Source organism: Lepidochelys olivacea, assembly GCF_965140295.1.
Source record: "Lepidochelys olivacea isolate rLepOli2 genome assembly, chromosome: 17".
NCBI classification, from domain to species: Eukaryota; Metazoa; Chordata; order Testudines; family Cheloniidae; genus Lepidochelys; species Lepidochelys olivacea.
Window position 1 is genome coordinate 22,917,073 of NC_140427.1, and position 17,011 is coordinate 22,934,083.

Consider the following 17,011-nt stretch of genomic DNA (forward strand, 5'->3'; position numbering starts at 1 on the left):
GTTTCTGTAATGCCTGTTATATCAATATCCTCATTTAACACCAGGCACTCAAGTTCATCCATCTTAGTATTTAGACTTCTAGGATTTGAAAACCAACCGTTTTAAAATTTCTTAATATTTTGGATGAATAATTGAAGAGACTCTTTCATTTCACTGTTTCTCTTCAGCTCCTGCCTGTACTTTAGCAATTTCTATCCTCTCCTCTCTACTAGGATATAGAGAATCCCTGTTAATAGATCCTCCCCACAGGGATGGCTCTCTCTGAACTGTGTGCACCTCAGCACCTGTTGGCTTTCCCCCAACCCTCAGTTTAAAAACTCTTTTATGAACTTTTTAATTTTATTTTTAATCCTGTTCTGATTTGGTTTAGGTGGAATCCATGCTTCCTGTATAGGCTCCTCCATTCTCAAAAGTTTCCCCAGTTCCTAATAAACCTAAATCCCTCCTTTATATGCCATTGTCTAAGCCACACATTGAGAGCCTTCAGTTCTGCCTGTCTAGCTGGCCCAATCATGGAGCTGGAAGCATTTTAGAGAATGCTACCATGGAGGTCCTGGACTTTAATCTCTTATGAAGGCATCCTCTTGGGGAGCTTTACAGGATAAGGAGATCCAGCTGGGGAGGAAAGTTCATATCTCAGCCATGCTGTCAGTGAGTGAAGTTCAGCCCTGTGCAGAGGCCAACACAAGGCACAGTCACTGTCCAAGCCCCTCAGGTAGCTGGGCCTTTCTAGTCACCCTTCTGAATATCAGCGCACTGGCTTTTCTCTGGTCCTCTGGACCATCAACATCAGTGGCTCAGAGAGCTCCCCGGCCAATTCTTTTAATTCTCTTGGGGGAAAGTTTTCCAGTCCTGCAGATTTAAAACTTTTAACTTCAGCAGTTGCTGTTTAGCATGCTCCCTACTTATTATTGGAATAGAAAGCATTTAATGATCACTGCAAGTTATGAATACATCCTCCTGCTCCTTTCAAAACACAGAACAGAAATATTTATTGAAGACTTCTGCCTCTTCTGCATCATTACGCACAATTTTGCCATCCATACCTAGTAACAGAACAAAGCCATTGCTTGAATTGCTTTTGTGTCTCATATATTTAAAATTTCCTTCTTGTTGTCTTTTACCTTCCTGGCTGTTTCATTGATGTCTTGCATTTTGACACAGAATTTTTGACCAATCCTATTGATAACGTTAGAAAGTGATCGTTTTTTCCTTTAGAAAGAGTGTATATGAGCTTCTAACTCAGTCTGTACTCCCTTCCAGGTAGTAACATACAGAGACTACTTGCCACTTCTGCTTGGAGATGAGAGTGAGAAGGAAATACCATGCTATGGGGGCTATGATGAGTCTGTGGATCCCACCGTGGCAAATGTATTCTCCTTGGCTTTTCGGTTTGGTCATGGTTCTGTACAGCCTTTTGTGACCCGTTTAGATGATCATTTCCAACCTTTGGGTCCACATTTCCGGGTCCCTCTTCACCTCACATTCAGTGCTTCCTGGAGGATTGTAATGGAAGGTAAGCATGCTTTGCCAGGCCCTGCCTGCAGTCCTGCTTTGTCAGCAAGGCAGAGATTCAACAATGTACTGAAGCAGATGAGTTCACTGGGACTTAAGCACATGCTTCAAGTTAACCACATGCTTAAGTACATTCCTGAATCAGAACCTAAAGCTCGTTACAACTGATCATTTGTTTCTGTGCATCAGGACATGTTTTCAGTTAATAAATCATTTCCTTAATTCCAGCAAATAAACAGTTTTCATCAAAGGTAACTATCTGGCCATAGGGATATTTATTACAGACCTTTTATAGACTTGGGTCTGCAAAACCTTCTTCTTCGATAAGAGGTTTTCCAGAATGACATTTACAATCGCCCTCCCCACACCTTCCACAGCTAGAGCTTCTCATATCCAGGGGGAAGGGAGATGAGCCAAAGACTCTGTGAAGTCCAGCAGGACCTCACGATGCTAATCTAATTAACCTGGAAGGTACTAAGTCAGTATGGTGATGGGCATGAGTGGCGGGTATCGGAGGCCAAAGGAGGCTGAGCCTCCGTAAACAGCCTGGCATGGCAATGCTCATCTTCACCCTGAGGCCCCCTCCTGAGGGCATGGGGCTGGGGCATGGGGCTGGGGCCTGTTGGCCCACGGCCCAGGACTTGGAACAGCTGGGGCCAGTGCTTGGGCTGCTAGGTGTTGTGGCTGCCCACCCGATGCTCTAGGACTGGAGGTGCAGAGGCCATGCCACCCACACAGCGCTCTGGGGCACTGGGGGCCGTGCAGCCTGCGTGACACTCTGGGACGCTGGGGGCCACAACGGGGGCCACCTGGCTAAGGCTCGGGGCACTAGGGTCCACGCCAGGGGCCGCCCACCCAGTGCTCCCGGACTGGGGGCACTCAGGCGGCCCAGGGCTGGGGGGCTGCCGGTGGGGGTTCAAGGCTCCAGCGGGGAGGGTGTGGGGAAGGGCAGGGCCGGGGGTTAGCCTCCCCAAATGGGTGGTTCACGCATCACGCCTGGTGCTGGGTAATGGTAGAAAACTCTAAAATGGATAAACAATGGACAGCAGGCGAGCCATGAGCTTCAATCTAAACATGGCACCACAAATAGCCAGTGCAAGTTTGAGCTGTATATGTAGATGGAACAGCTCATGGAGCAAGAAGGTGACAGTCTCTGTTCGACTGTGACTGCACTTGCAATGCTGCATTCAGCTCTGGGCACCAGAATTAAAACAAATTGAAGGCATTAAAAAAGAGCAACAAAATTACTCTAGTATGCAGCGTTGTTACAGCCATTTCGGTCCCAGGATATTAGCAAGACAAGGTGGGTGAGGTAATAACTTTTATTGGACCAACTTCTGTTGGGGAGAGAGACCAGGTTTTGTGCTACACTACCTGAGGAAGAGCTCTGTGTAGCTCGAAAGCTGGTCTCTCTCACCAACAGATGTTCGTCCAATAAAAGATATTACCTCACCCAGCCTGTCACTCTAGGAAAGATTTTTAAAGCTGCCAGTAACTTTCACTGTGTTGACTAAATGTAACCTTGCAAAACCACTTAAACTATGAAATTATATGCAAAAACTGGCAGTGGGCATCTGCAAAAGAACTTGCTGATAATTGTATCCTTAAAGACCTGGAACGTGAGCAGAGGCTAAGTTGTGTCTTACTCCTGCTGCAGGGCTAGTTTAATCTTCTGCTTTGAATGTTCTGCCTCTCATCAGTGTAGATATAATTCCCAGTTACAATGCAATGATGATACTAAACTGGGAGGAGTGGTAGATACGCTGGAGGGCAGGGATAGGATACAGAGGGACCAAGACAAATTGGAGGATTGGGCCAAAAGAAATCTGATGAGGGTCAACAAGGACAAATGCAGAGTCCTGCACTGAGGACGGAAGAATCCAATGCACAGCTACAGACTAGGGACCGAATGGCTAGGCAGCAGTTCTGCGGAAAAGGACCTAGGGGTGACAGTGGACGAGAAGCTGGATATGAGTCAGCAGTGTGCCCTTGTTGCCAAGAAGGCCAATGGCATTTTGGGATGTATAAGTAGGGGCATAGCGAGCAGATCGAGGGACGTGATCGTCCCCCTCTATTCGACACTGGTGAGGCCTCATCTGGAGTACTGTGTCCAGTTTTGGGCCCCACACTACAAGAAGGATGTGGATAAATTGGAAAGAGTCCAGCGAAGGGCAACAAAAATGATTAGGGGTCTGGAACACATGACTTATGAGGAGAGGCTGGGGGAACTGGGATTGTTTAGTCTGCGGAAGAGAAGAATGAGGGGGGATTTGATAGCTGCTTTCAACTACCTGAGAGGTGGTTCCAGAGAGGATGGTTCTAGACTATTCTCAGTGGTAGAAGAGGACAGGACAAGGAGTAATGGTCTCAAGTTGCAGTGGGGGAGGTTTAGGTTGGATATTAGGAAAAACTTTTTCACTAGGAGAGTGGTGAAACACTGGAATGCGTTGCCTAGGGAGGTGGTGGAATCTCCTTCCTTAGAAGTTTTTAAGGTCAGGCTTGACAAAGCCCTGGCTGGGATGATTTAATTGGGGATGGGTCCTGCTTTTGAGCAGGGGATTGGACTAGATGACCTCCTGAGGTCCCTTCCAACCCTGATATTCTATGATTCTATGATTCTATGCAACATAACTTTTAATAGCTGTTCTATTAATTCTAATAAGCCACCATTTTTAAATGATGCTTTTGCTGATAGTCCGCTTAGTTTATAAAATTTATACAGTGTACAGTTTTCATATTAAATATGCCTTTAATCAAGGCCTCAAAATCACTTTCCAAACAAGAAGTAAGTCTCATGACCTTCAGAGGTGGGAATTATCTCCATTTTACAGCTCCAGAGACTGAGATGCAGAGGTCTAGGACCAGATTTTCAAAGGTCTTTAGATATCTAAAGATGCAGCTAGCAGCTAGTAGAATTTCCCAAAGCACCTACGTGCCTAATATCTATTGAGAAGATCCCATTGGGCTTCTATCTGTGTCTTTAGATGGCACCTAGCTACCTTTACGATGTAGCAGGCAGGATTAACATCTGGCTGGGACTATGGTCAAGGCCCTTCATTTTCAGTTTTTATTGTGTTTAAAATTATCTAGGGATTTATCAGTGTTTTTATTACAAAAACTAAAAAAGAGGTGAAAATCAGTGCAAAAAATTAATTTCCCAGTTTTCTGAGTAAATACCAGGGTTAATGTTGGATGAGAGGACAGAAAAAAAAAAAGCAACAAGCAGAGAAAAGTAAGAGGATTGAAAGTAAAAGCAATTTAAAAGTTACTTCATGAACTGTACATTAACATATGTACTTGCCTATGTGTATCTTCCACTACATTGTGTTACTTTAACAGACAGCCTTGCATTTACACTTAGACTGATTTACTAACATAGACATATGTACCTAATGTAATGTATTGGATTTTCTTAACATAATCAGAGTTTTCCGGTCCATGAGTTGTGACAATCAGTAAAAACCAGATAATAGCTTTTGAAAAATCCAGGAATTTTTCAGTAAAAATCAGTACAAACGGAAAACAAATGGCCTTATCTAGATTACGAACAAATATCTCAAACAGGAGAATTTTTCCCCCCAAGATTTTGAGTTTATCAATAGCATTCTGCTATATTTTAAAAATACACAATTCTATAGCTCCTTTCACTCACGTTTAGTGGTGAACTTTCTTTTTATATGCATTTCATGCTAATTGGATATATATACAATGGGACAGAGTGCAGCCACTTTAGAACTGACTGCCCTACCTCTCAACTTACTGTGACTCATTCAGCAGAATCTTAAACCAAATTAGCCAAAGTATGACATGGGTGAACTCACTACTTGTGAATAAGTAAATAGTCATTGGAGCAAGGGCTTGACCATGGCTCTTTCACATGGTAGATACAGGCCCTAGCCACCAGGCTATCGAGTCAACATCTCTCGCTCTCTGTCTCTGGCCCAATGAATTGCTTAATACCAAACGGAACAGCTTCGACAGGAGTGACTGGGACACCCCCACCCTCAGATTAACCAATAGCCTGCCAGCTAGGGCTCTTACCTGGGATGTAGGAGAGCTGAGTTCAAGGCTTTGTGCCAAATCAAAGAGGGGGATTTGGAAACAGCTCTTCCCTTGCTAACTGGGGAGCATGAACTTCAGCCAGTCTAATTCCCACTCTCCTTGTTGCTGACTGTCTTCTGCACAGGACCCAAATGGGACCAAGCCTGGTAGGGGAACACCTAGCTTGTAAATCCTGCTGGGATTTAGGTGTGCGCTAGGGTGCTGAGCAGCTCAGTGGCATCAGGATTTGGAGGCTTTATGCATGCCCACTGGTGGACATGTAGGCAGCTATGGAATTTAGGTGTCTACAGAGTTAGGCAGCAGTGGAGCAGGGGTTTTAAGGATCTTATGGCGTGGAAATTAGGGGCCTAAATCCCTTAGTGGGTCTAGCCTGAGGCACCGCTATGAACTCAGCATTATAAGAACTGTATAGCTTTTCAGAAATCAAACAACAACTAATGACCAACAGCCCTGTGCTCAAAATATCCTGAATATCAAAATCGCATTACTAGCAGTCCACATCACCCACGAGCAAATGGAGAGGCGGAGAGAGCTTTAGACAGACAGCCAAGAAAATCCATTCCTTGCCCTTCTGAGTTACACATCAACACCAGTCATGGTTACTGGACATAGTCCAGCCCAAATCCTGATGGGAAGACAGCTCAGAACTACTGTTCCAGCTTTGGAAAAGAACCAAAGTGGCCAAATATGAAGAGAATAGACAAATCAGATAAAACAACTAAAAGAACTTTTGAACACTTTTAGGATAGACATCACTCAGAGAGCTGCTAGGTCTAGAACCTGAGGAACATGTTCATATCAAATTGGGAACTCTATAATACAGCTTAGCACTGCATTACATCACTGACAGAAGGATTGTTCAGTGTGTTTCAGGAGGTGTAATTAAGAGTAATGTCGTAAAGCTGAGAAAAGGAAAATTTAAGCTGAATATCAGGAAAATGTTCCTGAGAGTAAGGAATTCAACACTGGCCAACTCTTCCAAGGGAGCAAGGGGATTACAACAAAACCATTGGGGAGGACATTTTAAAACTATACAGAACAAAAGGAACTGTAAAACAAAGCCCTTCCCTATGAGGAGGGCCTGGCAAGGATAAAGTAGAGCTTGGTGAAATTTTTCATTTGAAACATTTTTTTTCAATGAATGGGGGGCTTTTTTGTCAAAATGGAACTTTTCACAGCAACTCCCCACTTTCAACAACATTTTGAATTCTTGTTGAAAACTTGAATACCAAAACATTTCAGCTGACAACCATATATTTTTCACTTTTTGCCCCTGTTGGCCTCAAAATTTTGATTTTCATGTTTTTGATGAAAACCTAAAAACTTTTGAAGACAAATTTCAATGAAATTTTTCCAGGAACAAAACACACATTGCCCAGCCAGCTCTACCTGCGTGGCCTTTTCCAGCTCCTGTTTTATTGCTGTGAGGTAGAAACACAAAGATCCACTTTTCCTGAAGGAGAAGCCTTCCCAGTTCTTCCTATGCAGTTTGTTTACTAAAACTGCTTGGCTTCCTTTGAGCAGCTCATGTTGTTGTCAGCCAACAGGCCTCTGCATCTGCAGACATTCTTAAAAACTACTCTGGTTCCTTAGGGGGAACATGGTGCTAGGAAGAACCTTCCCAACCATCAGAGCAGGAAGGATCTCAGGTGACCCCTGAAGAGCAAAGTGAGCATTGGGGCTAACCTTCTGTTGCACAAAATGTAGCCTACAAGGTGGAATGTATTACAGACTGTTCTGTTTCTTTCTGGACTTGACCTTCATTGCAGGTGGCATTGACCCGCTTCTCCGTGGTCTGCTGGTTGACCATGCAAAACTAATGAAACAGAATCAAATGGTGGTTGAGGAGCTCCAGGAGCGGCTTTTTGAACAGGTAGAAATAATTGGACTGGATCTAGCAGCCTTAAACCTGCAACGGGGAAGAGATCATGGTCTTCCAGGTAAGTAAGCATAAGACTGCATCCCATAGGTAGTAATAATGTTCTTTCTGCATTGTTTGCAGTTGCTTCCACAATGTGCTAGGCTTTTCCAGACAACCCAGGAAGGACAGAGGAGAAGGCAAAGTAGAGGAGAAGGGGGGTAATACAACATTGAAAAAGAAAGATAACGAGGGAGGGGCAGAACTGTGCAGAGACTTGGAGAAGGTGGACAGAGGCTTAAATCTAATGTCAGAACTGATGAGAGGCAGAGGAGGGATGTGATCATGGATGGAGAAGGAAGGTGGCTCTATTGCTGGATTCTGGATGGGCCAGAGGGAAAGGGAGTGTCCAGGTGGCCAGAGGGAGGCTGGTGCAGCAGTCAGGACCTGGACAAGAGATCTGGTGTGGAATGGAAAGAAAAGAAGGAATCTTGGAGATGCTGAGGAGGAAGCAGCAGGGTTTGGAAATGACCTGGATGGGCAGCAAGGGAGAGGGTAGAGTCAGAAATAGCCCCTGCGATGCAGGCGCGAGTGACGGGGCTGGGGGCTATCGATGGTGATGCAGAAGAGGGAAGGTTTGGGAGGAAAGGGAAGGTGTTTGGGTTTGGCTGTATCCCGGGTAAGATGATGCAGGACACCCGAAGAGAGATGTCAGAGAGCCAGGCTGAGAGGCGGGATTGGAAAGCAGGAGACAGGCGAGGCATGGAGAGAGCTGTGTGAGCCATCAGTGTGCAGATGAGAGCTGAGTCCTGTGAGGCTGTCCAGGGAGCGAAGGGAGATGAAGCAAGGGCAGAGCCCTGGGAACACCCCGAGAGGGACAGGGGGCAGCCCCACCAAGAGGACTCATGGTAAAAGGGGTAGAAGAGGTCAGAGTCTCAGCACCCAACATGGAGAAGATGTCCAGGAGCGTTTCTGCTGTAACTGCCTCAAACTCTGACAGAGATTTGTGGGTCATGGTGGACAATCAGCTGAAGGTGAGATCCCTGTGCAATGCCATGGCCAAAAGAGACAATGAGATCCTAGGAGAAATAAGCAGGGGAATCTTGAGTAGCAACAGAGAGGTTATTTTACCTCTGAATCTGGCACTGGTGCGACTGCTGCTGGAATACTGTGTGCCGTGCTGGTGCCCGCAATCCAAGAAGAACCTGGAGAAAGTTCAGAAAAGAGCCATAAGAATGATTGAAGGGTTGAAAAACATGCCTTATAGTGAGAGAGGCAAGGAGCTCAATCTGTTTAGCTTGACGCTGAAAGGTTAATGGTTGACTTGATCAGTCTGTAAGTACCACATGGGGAACAGAAATTTGATAATTGGCTCTTTAAATGGGCAGACAGAGGTACAACAAGACCCAGTGTCTGGAAGCTGAAGCTAGACAAATTTGGATTTGAAATAAGGCATACATTTTTAAGTGATGGTAATCAACCACTGGAGCAATTTGACCAAGGGTTGTGGTGGATTCTCCATCATTGGCAACTTTTAAATCCAGGTTGGATGGATTTTTTAAACGATACACTCGTTCAAAAGAAATTCCTTGTGGGGAAGTTTCTGGCCTGTGATCTACAAGAGGTCAGACTAGATGATCAGGGGTCCCTTCTGAGCTTGGAGTCCATGAAAACAGTGGTGACTAGATTTTTCCCAGCAGGAATAGTATCTGGACTTCATTTTTTGGTAGAAATTGCTCAAACTTTCAAAACCAAAACAATGTCCTTTGGCAGATTCTGAACCTTGGATTATTATTGTTATTTGTTTTACCATAGAACCTAGGAGCCCAAGTACTGGAGCAGGATCTCACTGTGCTAGGCCCTGTACAAACACAGAACAAAAAGACAGAAGAAGAATCTAAGTATAAGATGAGACAATAGATGGCTATAGACATACCTCCAGGGAAGCACAAGGAAACAGCGAGACAATATTGATCAGCCCGCCAGGCAGTGGGTCTCAAAACAGCAGCAGCCTAACTGTTGGCAAGCTTTTGTAGGCATCACACACAGGAGAGAAGGAGGATAATGAGGTTGCTTTGAGAATGTTGACAGGGAGCTCCTCCCATGTGCAAGGGACAGCATGAGAGAAAGCTCAAAGGTGCTTGCTTGAAAATTTAACAAGTGGGCAATGGGGGCTGCCATTGGCCAGTCAGGTAGGAACTGACACCTAGATGGTGCATGAGAGATGATAGGCAGGGTGAGGCCTTGTTGATAGGCGTAAATGGCCTTGAAAGTGAATACAAGCAGCTTGTGTTCGATGCATTAGAGAAGAGGGAGACAGTGGAGGGATCTAAAGAGAGGAATGACGTGGTTAAAGCAATTGGCTAGGAAAATTATCCTTGCAGAAGTATTCTGGATCGTTATGAGCGGAGCAAGATTGCATTTGTCAAGGCCAGAGAAGAGACTGCTGCAGTAGTTGAGATGCAAGATGAGTAGGACACTGAACTTTCTAAGTCAGCTTTAACTCCCACTCCCATTTGTGAAGACAGTACTTTGTTAATTCAGTGTCTGATCCTAGATGACACACCAACATCAGCTGAAATGCGTTTTAAAATCCTGGACAAGGCAAATGTTACTAGTGGGCAAAGGCAAAGCGGGCTGCCCGTGGGGAACGGACTACAGATGGGGTGATGCTGGCACAGATGGCAGTACTGACTGCTCTGCTCTGGTTCTGCAGGGTATAACGCCTGGAGGCAATTCTGTGGGCTTTCACAGCCTCGCAACTTAGCTGAACTCTCTGAAGTGCTGAGAAATCATAAGCTAGCCAAGAAGTTCATGGACCTGTACGGGACACCAGACAATATTGACATCTGGATTGGGGCTATGGCAGAGCCGTTTGTTCCCAATGGCAGAGTGGGACCTCTCCTGGCTTGCATCATTGGATCTCAGTTCAGGAAATTGCGAGATGGGGACAGGTAGGCTGACTGGAAAGTGAATCTCCACTTCCATTTTATTTACAAAAGAACAAACGGCAGTCGGTGTCCTGTGCTGTTCCATTCCCTCGCCGATGAGCTTGCTTGGTGTTCCAAGCTCCACAGCTCAATACCGGAGTTTCATTCACAGTTATTAAAGGGGTGCCCTTGTGGGAAGGGCAGTTGATTAACCCCTACGTGGCCAGGCAGCTCCAATCACTGGTGCATGGATGGTCTTTAGAAGGCTCTGAAGAAAGGTGAAACACCCCCTTAAATCTCCTTTAAAGGTGATAATTTCTGGGATCGTGATCCTGTGTTTATGAATCCAGCCTGCTTCAAACCAACATGAAAAATGCAAACACTATGTCAATTTTGATTTCTGTTTTGTGTATTGCCACTTTAAAAACATTTCTTACAAATGCAGGTTTAATTTGACGGTTATTGTTGCAGCAGAGTTTTCCTTTTAACAACAATGTCAGCACCATTCTCCCATAATTGATGACATTCAGAAACACTACATTAAAAGAAAGTTGTGTAGTTTGCAAAGTTGAGCACTCAGAAGCACTCAGAAATAAGGCTGCCTGCAATCTTAATTTGGCACCCTTGTGCGTATGCATTTTGACCGTCTTTTTAATTACATGATTGCATGTTGTCAGGGTTCTGGGAAAACCCCGACAACATGCAATCCAGTAGCAGGAGCCGCGCTAACAGCATGGCAAGGATTCCCCCTTCCTCATGGAGCGTGGGGAGTGCTTAGGCAGCAGCAACCCTGAGATCTGCTCCACCATACACCAGCCTCACAGAGCAAGGAGGAGAGGCATCTCCTAGAGTGCAGCACTCCAGCCCTCCGGACTGTGCCCTTCACTAGCCGTAGCACTGCCTGCAGGTGCTCACCAGCCCGGTCAGGTCATGACCCCAGCTCCAACGGGAGCAAAGAGCCCGCTGGGCCTGTCAGTAAAATCAGCTAATGCCTCCCTGAAACAGGGCGAGTTCCTGGAATACACTAGTCTGTCTTCTGCGCAGTGCTTGGGTGGCGTGCACAATGAGTGGAAAAAGATACAAATGTGGTCAAGCAGAGTAACTGCCCACCAGCCCGAAAAGGGTTAAAGAGAGCCTTTGGGCCCAGCTAGCCCTGCCCTGTTATACCTGCAGCCAATGCCAGGCTTGGAGGGGAGAGAAAAGGAGGGAGCCTGGCTCAGTTTGGTGAAAAGGCAAGAGCTAGCTGCCTCCCTACCCGAGGGAAGGAGCACTGCCCTGCCAGCCGAGGCAGTCACCAGGAACCCAGCACCGTCTTCCTGGCCAAAGGAAATAGATAAAGAGGCCTATGTGCACCCGGCCTGAGAGGAACCCGGGTGACCAAAGCACAGAGACCTTGTGGGGGTTCTGGCCCTGGCAAATTTATAGCTGCTCCACCTGGAGGAAACTGGGACTGCAGCAGGATGCTGCCCAGGGTCCACGAGGGGCCATTACTGGTGACAAGCCATCACAGGAACCTGGTCTGTAGGGGCCAAGCCCCAAACTGAAGGGGCAGCAGTAGGAAGTAGCCCAGGGCAGTGGACGTAGACTCCCCGTTGGAAGGTCCTCTACTCAGGGGTTGACTGAAACGGGGCCCTGGGCTGGGATCTGGTGGAATGGGAGGGAGTAGAGGTGGCCATGGTAGCCAGCTCACTATTCTAGCCAATTTATTCCAGGGTTCTCAACCATTGCAGACCCTCTTACCCAGGTGCTCCACTCCATAGCATGCCCCTGTCCACCCTGTCATAAAGTCTGAAGCACCTCGACCACACAAGCAGGGAGTCAAGTCCTCCAACCACTAGGTTGACTGGCCCCCCAAGCCCACTGTTACAACCAAGAACTGGGCAGCTACCTCATTCGTACAGCACCGTGCGCTGAGTGAGCCAGGGGCTGTTTGTGGACTAAACAGTATGTGAACATTCAATTAAGGTGTCTAACACAGCCCATACGCACAAGAGGGCAGAGTTAAGATTGCGCAGGCAACCTTAATTCAGGGATTCCCTAACCTTTGCATAGATCCATAGATGTTAAGGCCAGAAGAGACCATGGTGATCATCATCTGAGCTCCTGCACAGCACAGGCCGGAGAACAGCTGTGATTCCTGCAGAAGCTTTTTAGCCCGTGACTTTGCAATCTAAAGTTCTTTTCATTTTCAATAGAACTTATCTGTATAGAATCTTCACAGTCTTTCTCTGGAAATCCTGGAGACCGTTTGGCTATAGGAGATTTATTCACACTAGAAATACACTTTTTTTAAACTACCCGGTGAAATTGTGGCCCCTCTGCAGCTGGTGGGAGCTTTGCTGCTGACTCCAGTGAGTCCCAGACTTCACACCCCATCCCTTGTACTTCCTTTTCACAGGCAGGCTCCTTTTCCTATCTGTGGAGACAAAACAGAATCGTGACCCCCCAGAACTCAATCAATTCCCAAGAAGGATAAACCCAGGCGGTAACACTGCTGTTTTTCTGCTTCTCTGTAGGTTCTGGTGGGAGAATCCCGGGGTTTTCACTCCACAGCAGCGCCGTGCCCTGAGCAGCAGTTCATTGCCAGGGGTTCTCTGTGATAACACTCGCATTAGAGAGGTGCCCAGGGACGTCTTCAAGGTCAACCGCTATCCTGAGGACTTTGTGAACTGCAGAGTGATCGACCGTCTTGACTTGTCACCTTGGAGACAACGCAGTAACTAGGGAGTGGAAGGTACAGAATGGACCCCGTGCCCAGAGAAACACACGCAACCGGGCCCATGCGGAGACTTCCCCTCCCCAGCACTCCCTGGCCTTTCCTCCCCAGATCAACCCCAATCTCCAAACAAACTCACTCTTCCAGCCACCCTTCCTCAAACAGAACCTTCCTCCCAATCCCCCACCTTGATCTTCCTATCTGCCCCAGAGGCTCCTGCTTGTCTTCACTATAACATGAGGGAATGTTAGCACTGCTTGGCGGAGTTGTGTTAACCAACGCACTGGCGAATACACCCACTGCAAAGTCGCTTTTAACACCACGTTAGTTAACACAACTAGTTCAGGGCCATGTTCTGTCATGCCCTGATTTTCTAGTGAACACAAGCCCATTGACTCTCTTTTCCCTAAGGCTCTGTCACTGCCTGGCCCCGGTACCAAAGACCCGGCCTTCACCCACCCTGCTCACAGACTGTAGGCTGGATCCAGCTGCACTGAAGACAGTGGGAGGCTTTCCATTTACTCCAGTGGGAGTTGGACTGGGAGCCCTAGATCCCTGGCTGTGGATCATATTCTGACAGCTGATCATATTCTGACTGTACTCATAGTTATCTTCTTAAGAGAGATTCATCCACTCTAGAAATGGGAAGGATCTGTTAGGCCCCATGCAGGCCCTGTCCCTGCGGCCAGTGCAGGATTGTTCCCTGTAGTATTTCTCTCGTGTCATAGCCAGACTCCCAAGAGGTGGGTTTTCTACGCTTTCCCTTGGTACACTCTTCCACAGCCTCCTAGACCTCACCGCTGGGATGATATTTCTGAAATCGTGTCTAGTGTTCTACTCAGGCACTTACACAGTGTTCATCCCCATAGTATCGACCAAGCTCCCACGAGTTGAAAATGTGCTCCCCCTTTCTGGCCTCAGGGGGATTGATATGATTTTAACGTCATTTGGAAGGTTTCTCAGGTCCAGGATGGACTTTCTGGAGAGAACCAGCCCTACCCCACAACAGCTTGCTCAGGAGCAAGGACTTGGGTCTTCCACATCCCAAGTAAGTGCTCTAACCACTAGGCTATAGAGTCACTCTCTTTCAATGACTCCTGTTGGAGCTGTTCCATTTTATACTGAAAAAATTACATGTTTATTGCTCCAGAGAGGCTGATTCTATTGCTTGGTGGTCAGAGTACGCACTTGGGATGTGCAAGATTCAAGTGCCTACTGCAAATCGGGAATGTGAACCTGGGGTGTTTTCATCCCACGTGAGAATGCCTTAACAATCAGGCTATTGGATATCCTGGGGTGGGCTGGTGCTTGTACTCATATTTGGGTGTGGGGGATTTTGAAAGGTCTCAATTTTGTTTTGAATTGGAACCAAACAAATTAGAGACCTCATTTTTCCCCAAACTGGAAGTGCTGTTTCTGGCCAGCCCTAGTGTTCCAGCGGAACTCAGGTGTCGGAGGACCCCTGGCTGCAGCAGGGTGACCGATCTCTCAGGGAGCCAGGACCAGTGCCATGCAGGGTCTTGAAAAATCCGGACAGCACCCCGTGGAACTGGGCTCTGAATTGAATGGGGAGCCAGTGCAGAGAACGACATGCTGGGGTGATGTGTTCCCAGTGTCCTGTGTTGCAGAGCGACCACGTTGGTGTGTTTTGAACAAGCTGTTTTTCCTCAGGGCTTGGTCTTCCCTCGTAGATACAAGGAATTGCAATACCCAGCTTAAGTATTGCAGTGCGCAGATCACTGTGGCCAGGTCTGCCTTTTCTAACACCGGGCACAATCGGGCCAGCCACAGACTGCAGGGAGGTTTTTTCTTGGTTGCTGTTGCTACATAAATCTAAGAGGACCCCAGGCTGTGGACCAGAGTGGCAGTCTGAGGGCAGATGGCTGGGATTGTGATAGAGGAGGAGTGCTTTTCCTTTCCCACATGTGTCACATCAGTCTCATCCTGGTTCAGCTTCAGCCAGCTGCTCTTCATGCAGGTGCTGAGCTCGGAAGGCAGTGAGAAACTGTCACGGGGCAAGTGCACCCTGTCCCCCTCTGGGGTGGGGGAAAGGGCATTATAGCCCTACGGCTAAGTCCTCCTGAGCACCCTTAGCCTCAGGGTGGTATGCCCTAATGGCCAGGGTCAACAGGGTTGCCCTCTCTCGCAGGGCCATGCAGCCTAACAGTCAGAGGGGGATGGGCCACCGCTAAAGGGAGGTGGTGGGCAGGGTAGGGGGACCCAAACCCTCCTTACTCCGCCAGGTCCCAGCCCAGGGCCCTGTCAGCAGCTAGTGTACTCACCACTGGCTCAGCAGAGATCCGACCAAAACACACTAAGTTAGTGCCCAGTCCTACAACTGGATCAATGTCTAGTTCCCCTGGGGTGCTTCCTACTGTATCTTCCAGTGGCGCGGTCTCTGGATTTCCTGGGTCTCCAGGGTCTCTGACCTGTAAAGCTCCCAGCAGTTCCGACATCTCCTGGGTGTCCATGGGTAACCTTGTAATACCTTTGTCCAGTAGATTAAAGGGCCCCCTACTATCAGATTGAAAAGAAGCTGGATGATGCAATCGTGTCTTACAGTGCCAGTGATATACCTTTTATTCCAGCAATAACTAGGCAGATGTGAAACTACACCTGCTAAAGAGAAATTTCTTTAAATCCGCAAGACCAGAGAATTTGCATCCAAGAGTTCCAAAAGAATTGCCCAAGAAGCATTCTGAGCCATTGATCTTAATTTTTAACAAATATTAGAAAGAATGGGAAAGTCCCAGAGGACTGGGGAAAAAGCTAATATTCTGCCAATATTCTAAAAAGGCTAAAGGGGATAACCTGGGTAATTACAGGTGCTGAATGTTCAACACCAAAAACTGCTTCACTCAGAGGCAGAATACACAATATTTCAGGGGAAATTTCATGTCCAGGACAATCCCAGCCACCCAGGAGCCTTCTCTGCTTTATTGACACCTTTCCCATTTCACCCCACAGAACAAGCATCCAGTGACTCCTTATGATGGAAGTTGAGATTTCCTTGGAGGGCTGGATTCAGGATGCTGCTGGCAAGGATTCTTCACTCCTTTCAGTCTAACCCCCCACTGACTTTGCTGGCTGGAATGCATGGCCTAGCTGCTGCCATTTTGCCTGTGTTTGTGTCGATTTTCTTCCATTTGCAAAAACTTCCAGGCCTGTAATTAGCTTGCAAGTGGCCATTGCTAAAAGAACTAGGATTAGCTAATAACACTAGCTAAAGAAGTCCAGATTGAATTGAAGCCCATGAGTGCAGATTTACAAGTTAGTGATTGTAGGCTGCCTACTGGCACCTATTTTTGTGATTCTTCAATTTCTTTATAATACAGATGATTGATTCTCTTTCTGGTTTCTCTGAATGGTGAATGGGCAAGTTGTACACATTTAAGATATTATCTCAATAAAGCCTGATTTATGCAAAGGTGTATTTGGGTACCATCACCTCCCATTTCTGATTATTGTCAGTACATTGGAACAAATACACTGTTAACCAAATAGCACTATCTAGCAGACGATATACGTCTCTAGCACCCCCTCAGGGAAAGGGCCACTACTCCTGTCTCAGAGTCCAGGGCACTGCCCCCCAGCTGTTTTGTTCAAGGCGTCAGCCCCCTTTTGTGCCAACCAAAAGTCAGTATGCTTCTGCAGCCCACAAAAAGCATAGTTTGAGACCTTCGGGAAGCCAAAGAAAGAGAAAAGACCTGGCACTTCTCCTTTCTGAGAGAGCTTAGGGGGACAAGGCTCTCAAACCTTTTCCCTGTTCTGCAATCCCTGTTTCCAGGGGCCAAAGGACTCTGAGTTGCAGTCCTGCTCCTTCAGAGTGCCATCCTGCACTGATCAGGGATCTTCCCTTTTAGGGACCCACCCATCTCCGGGCTTGACATGCCTCACAGGTACAGCAGACTGAGGCTGATTGTGCCCAAA

The 17,011-nt window shown here is 47.1% G+C and overlaps 1 protein-coding gene across 1 annotated transcript in view; it reads left to right on the forward strand.

The window, feature by feature from the left end:
- The window catches only part of LOC311532320 (myeloperoxidase-like), a gene marked incomplete at its 5' end in the record, with an annotated part of 62,198 nt that extends 45,760 nt beyond the window's left edge, over window positions 1-16,438 (forward strand). Inside the window, 5 exons of the mRNA XM_084650676.1 lie at window positions 1,264-1,516; window positions 7,347-7,517; window positions 10,152-10,389; window positions 12,882-13,099; window positions 16,049-16,438. Of these exons, the coding sequence (XP_084506802.1) occupies window positions 1,264-1,516; window positions 7,347-7,517; window positions 10,152-10,389; window positions 12,882-13,089 (870 nt within the window). The 3' untranslated portion in view covers window positions 13,090-13,099; window positions 16,049-16,438. The remainder of the gene's footprint in view (window positions 1-1,263; window positions 1,517-7,346; window positions 7,518-10,151; window positions 10,390-12,881; window positions 13,100-16,048) is intronic.
- Window positions 16,439-17,011: the final 573 nt, after the last annotated feature.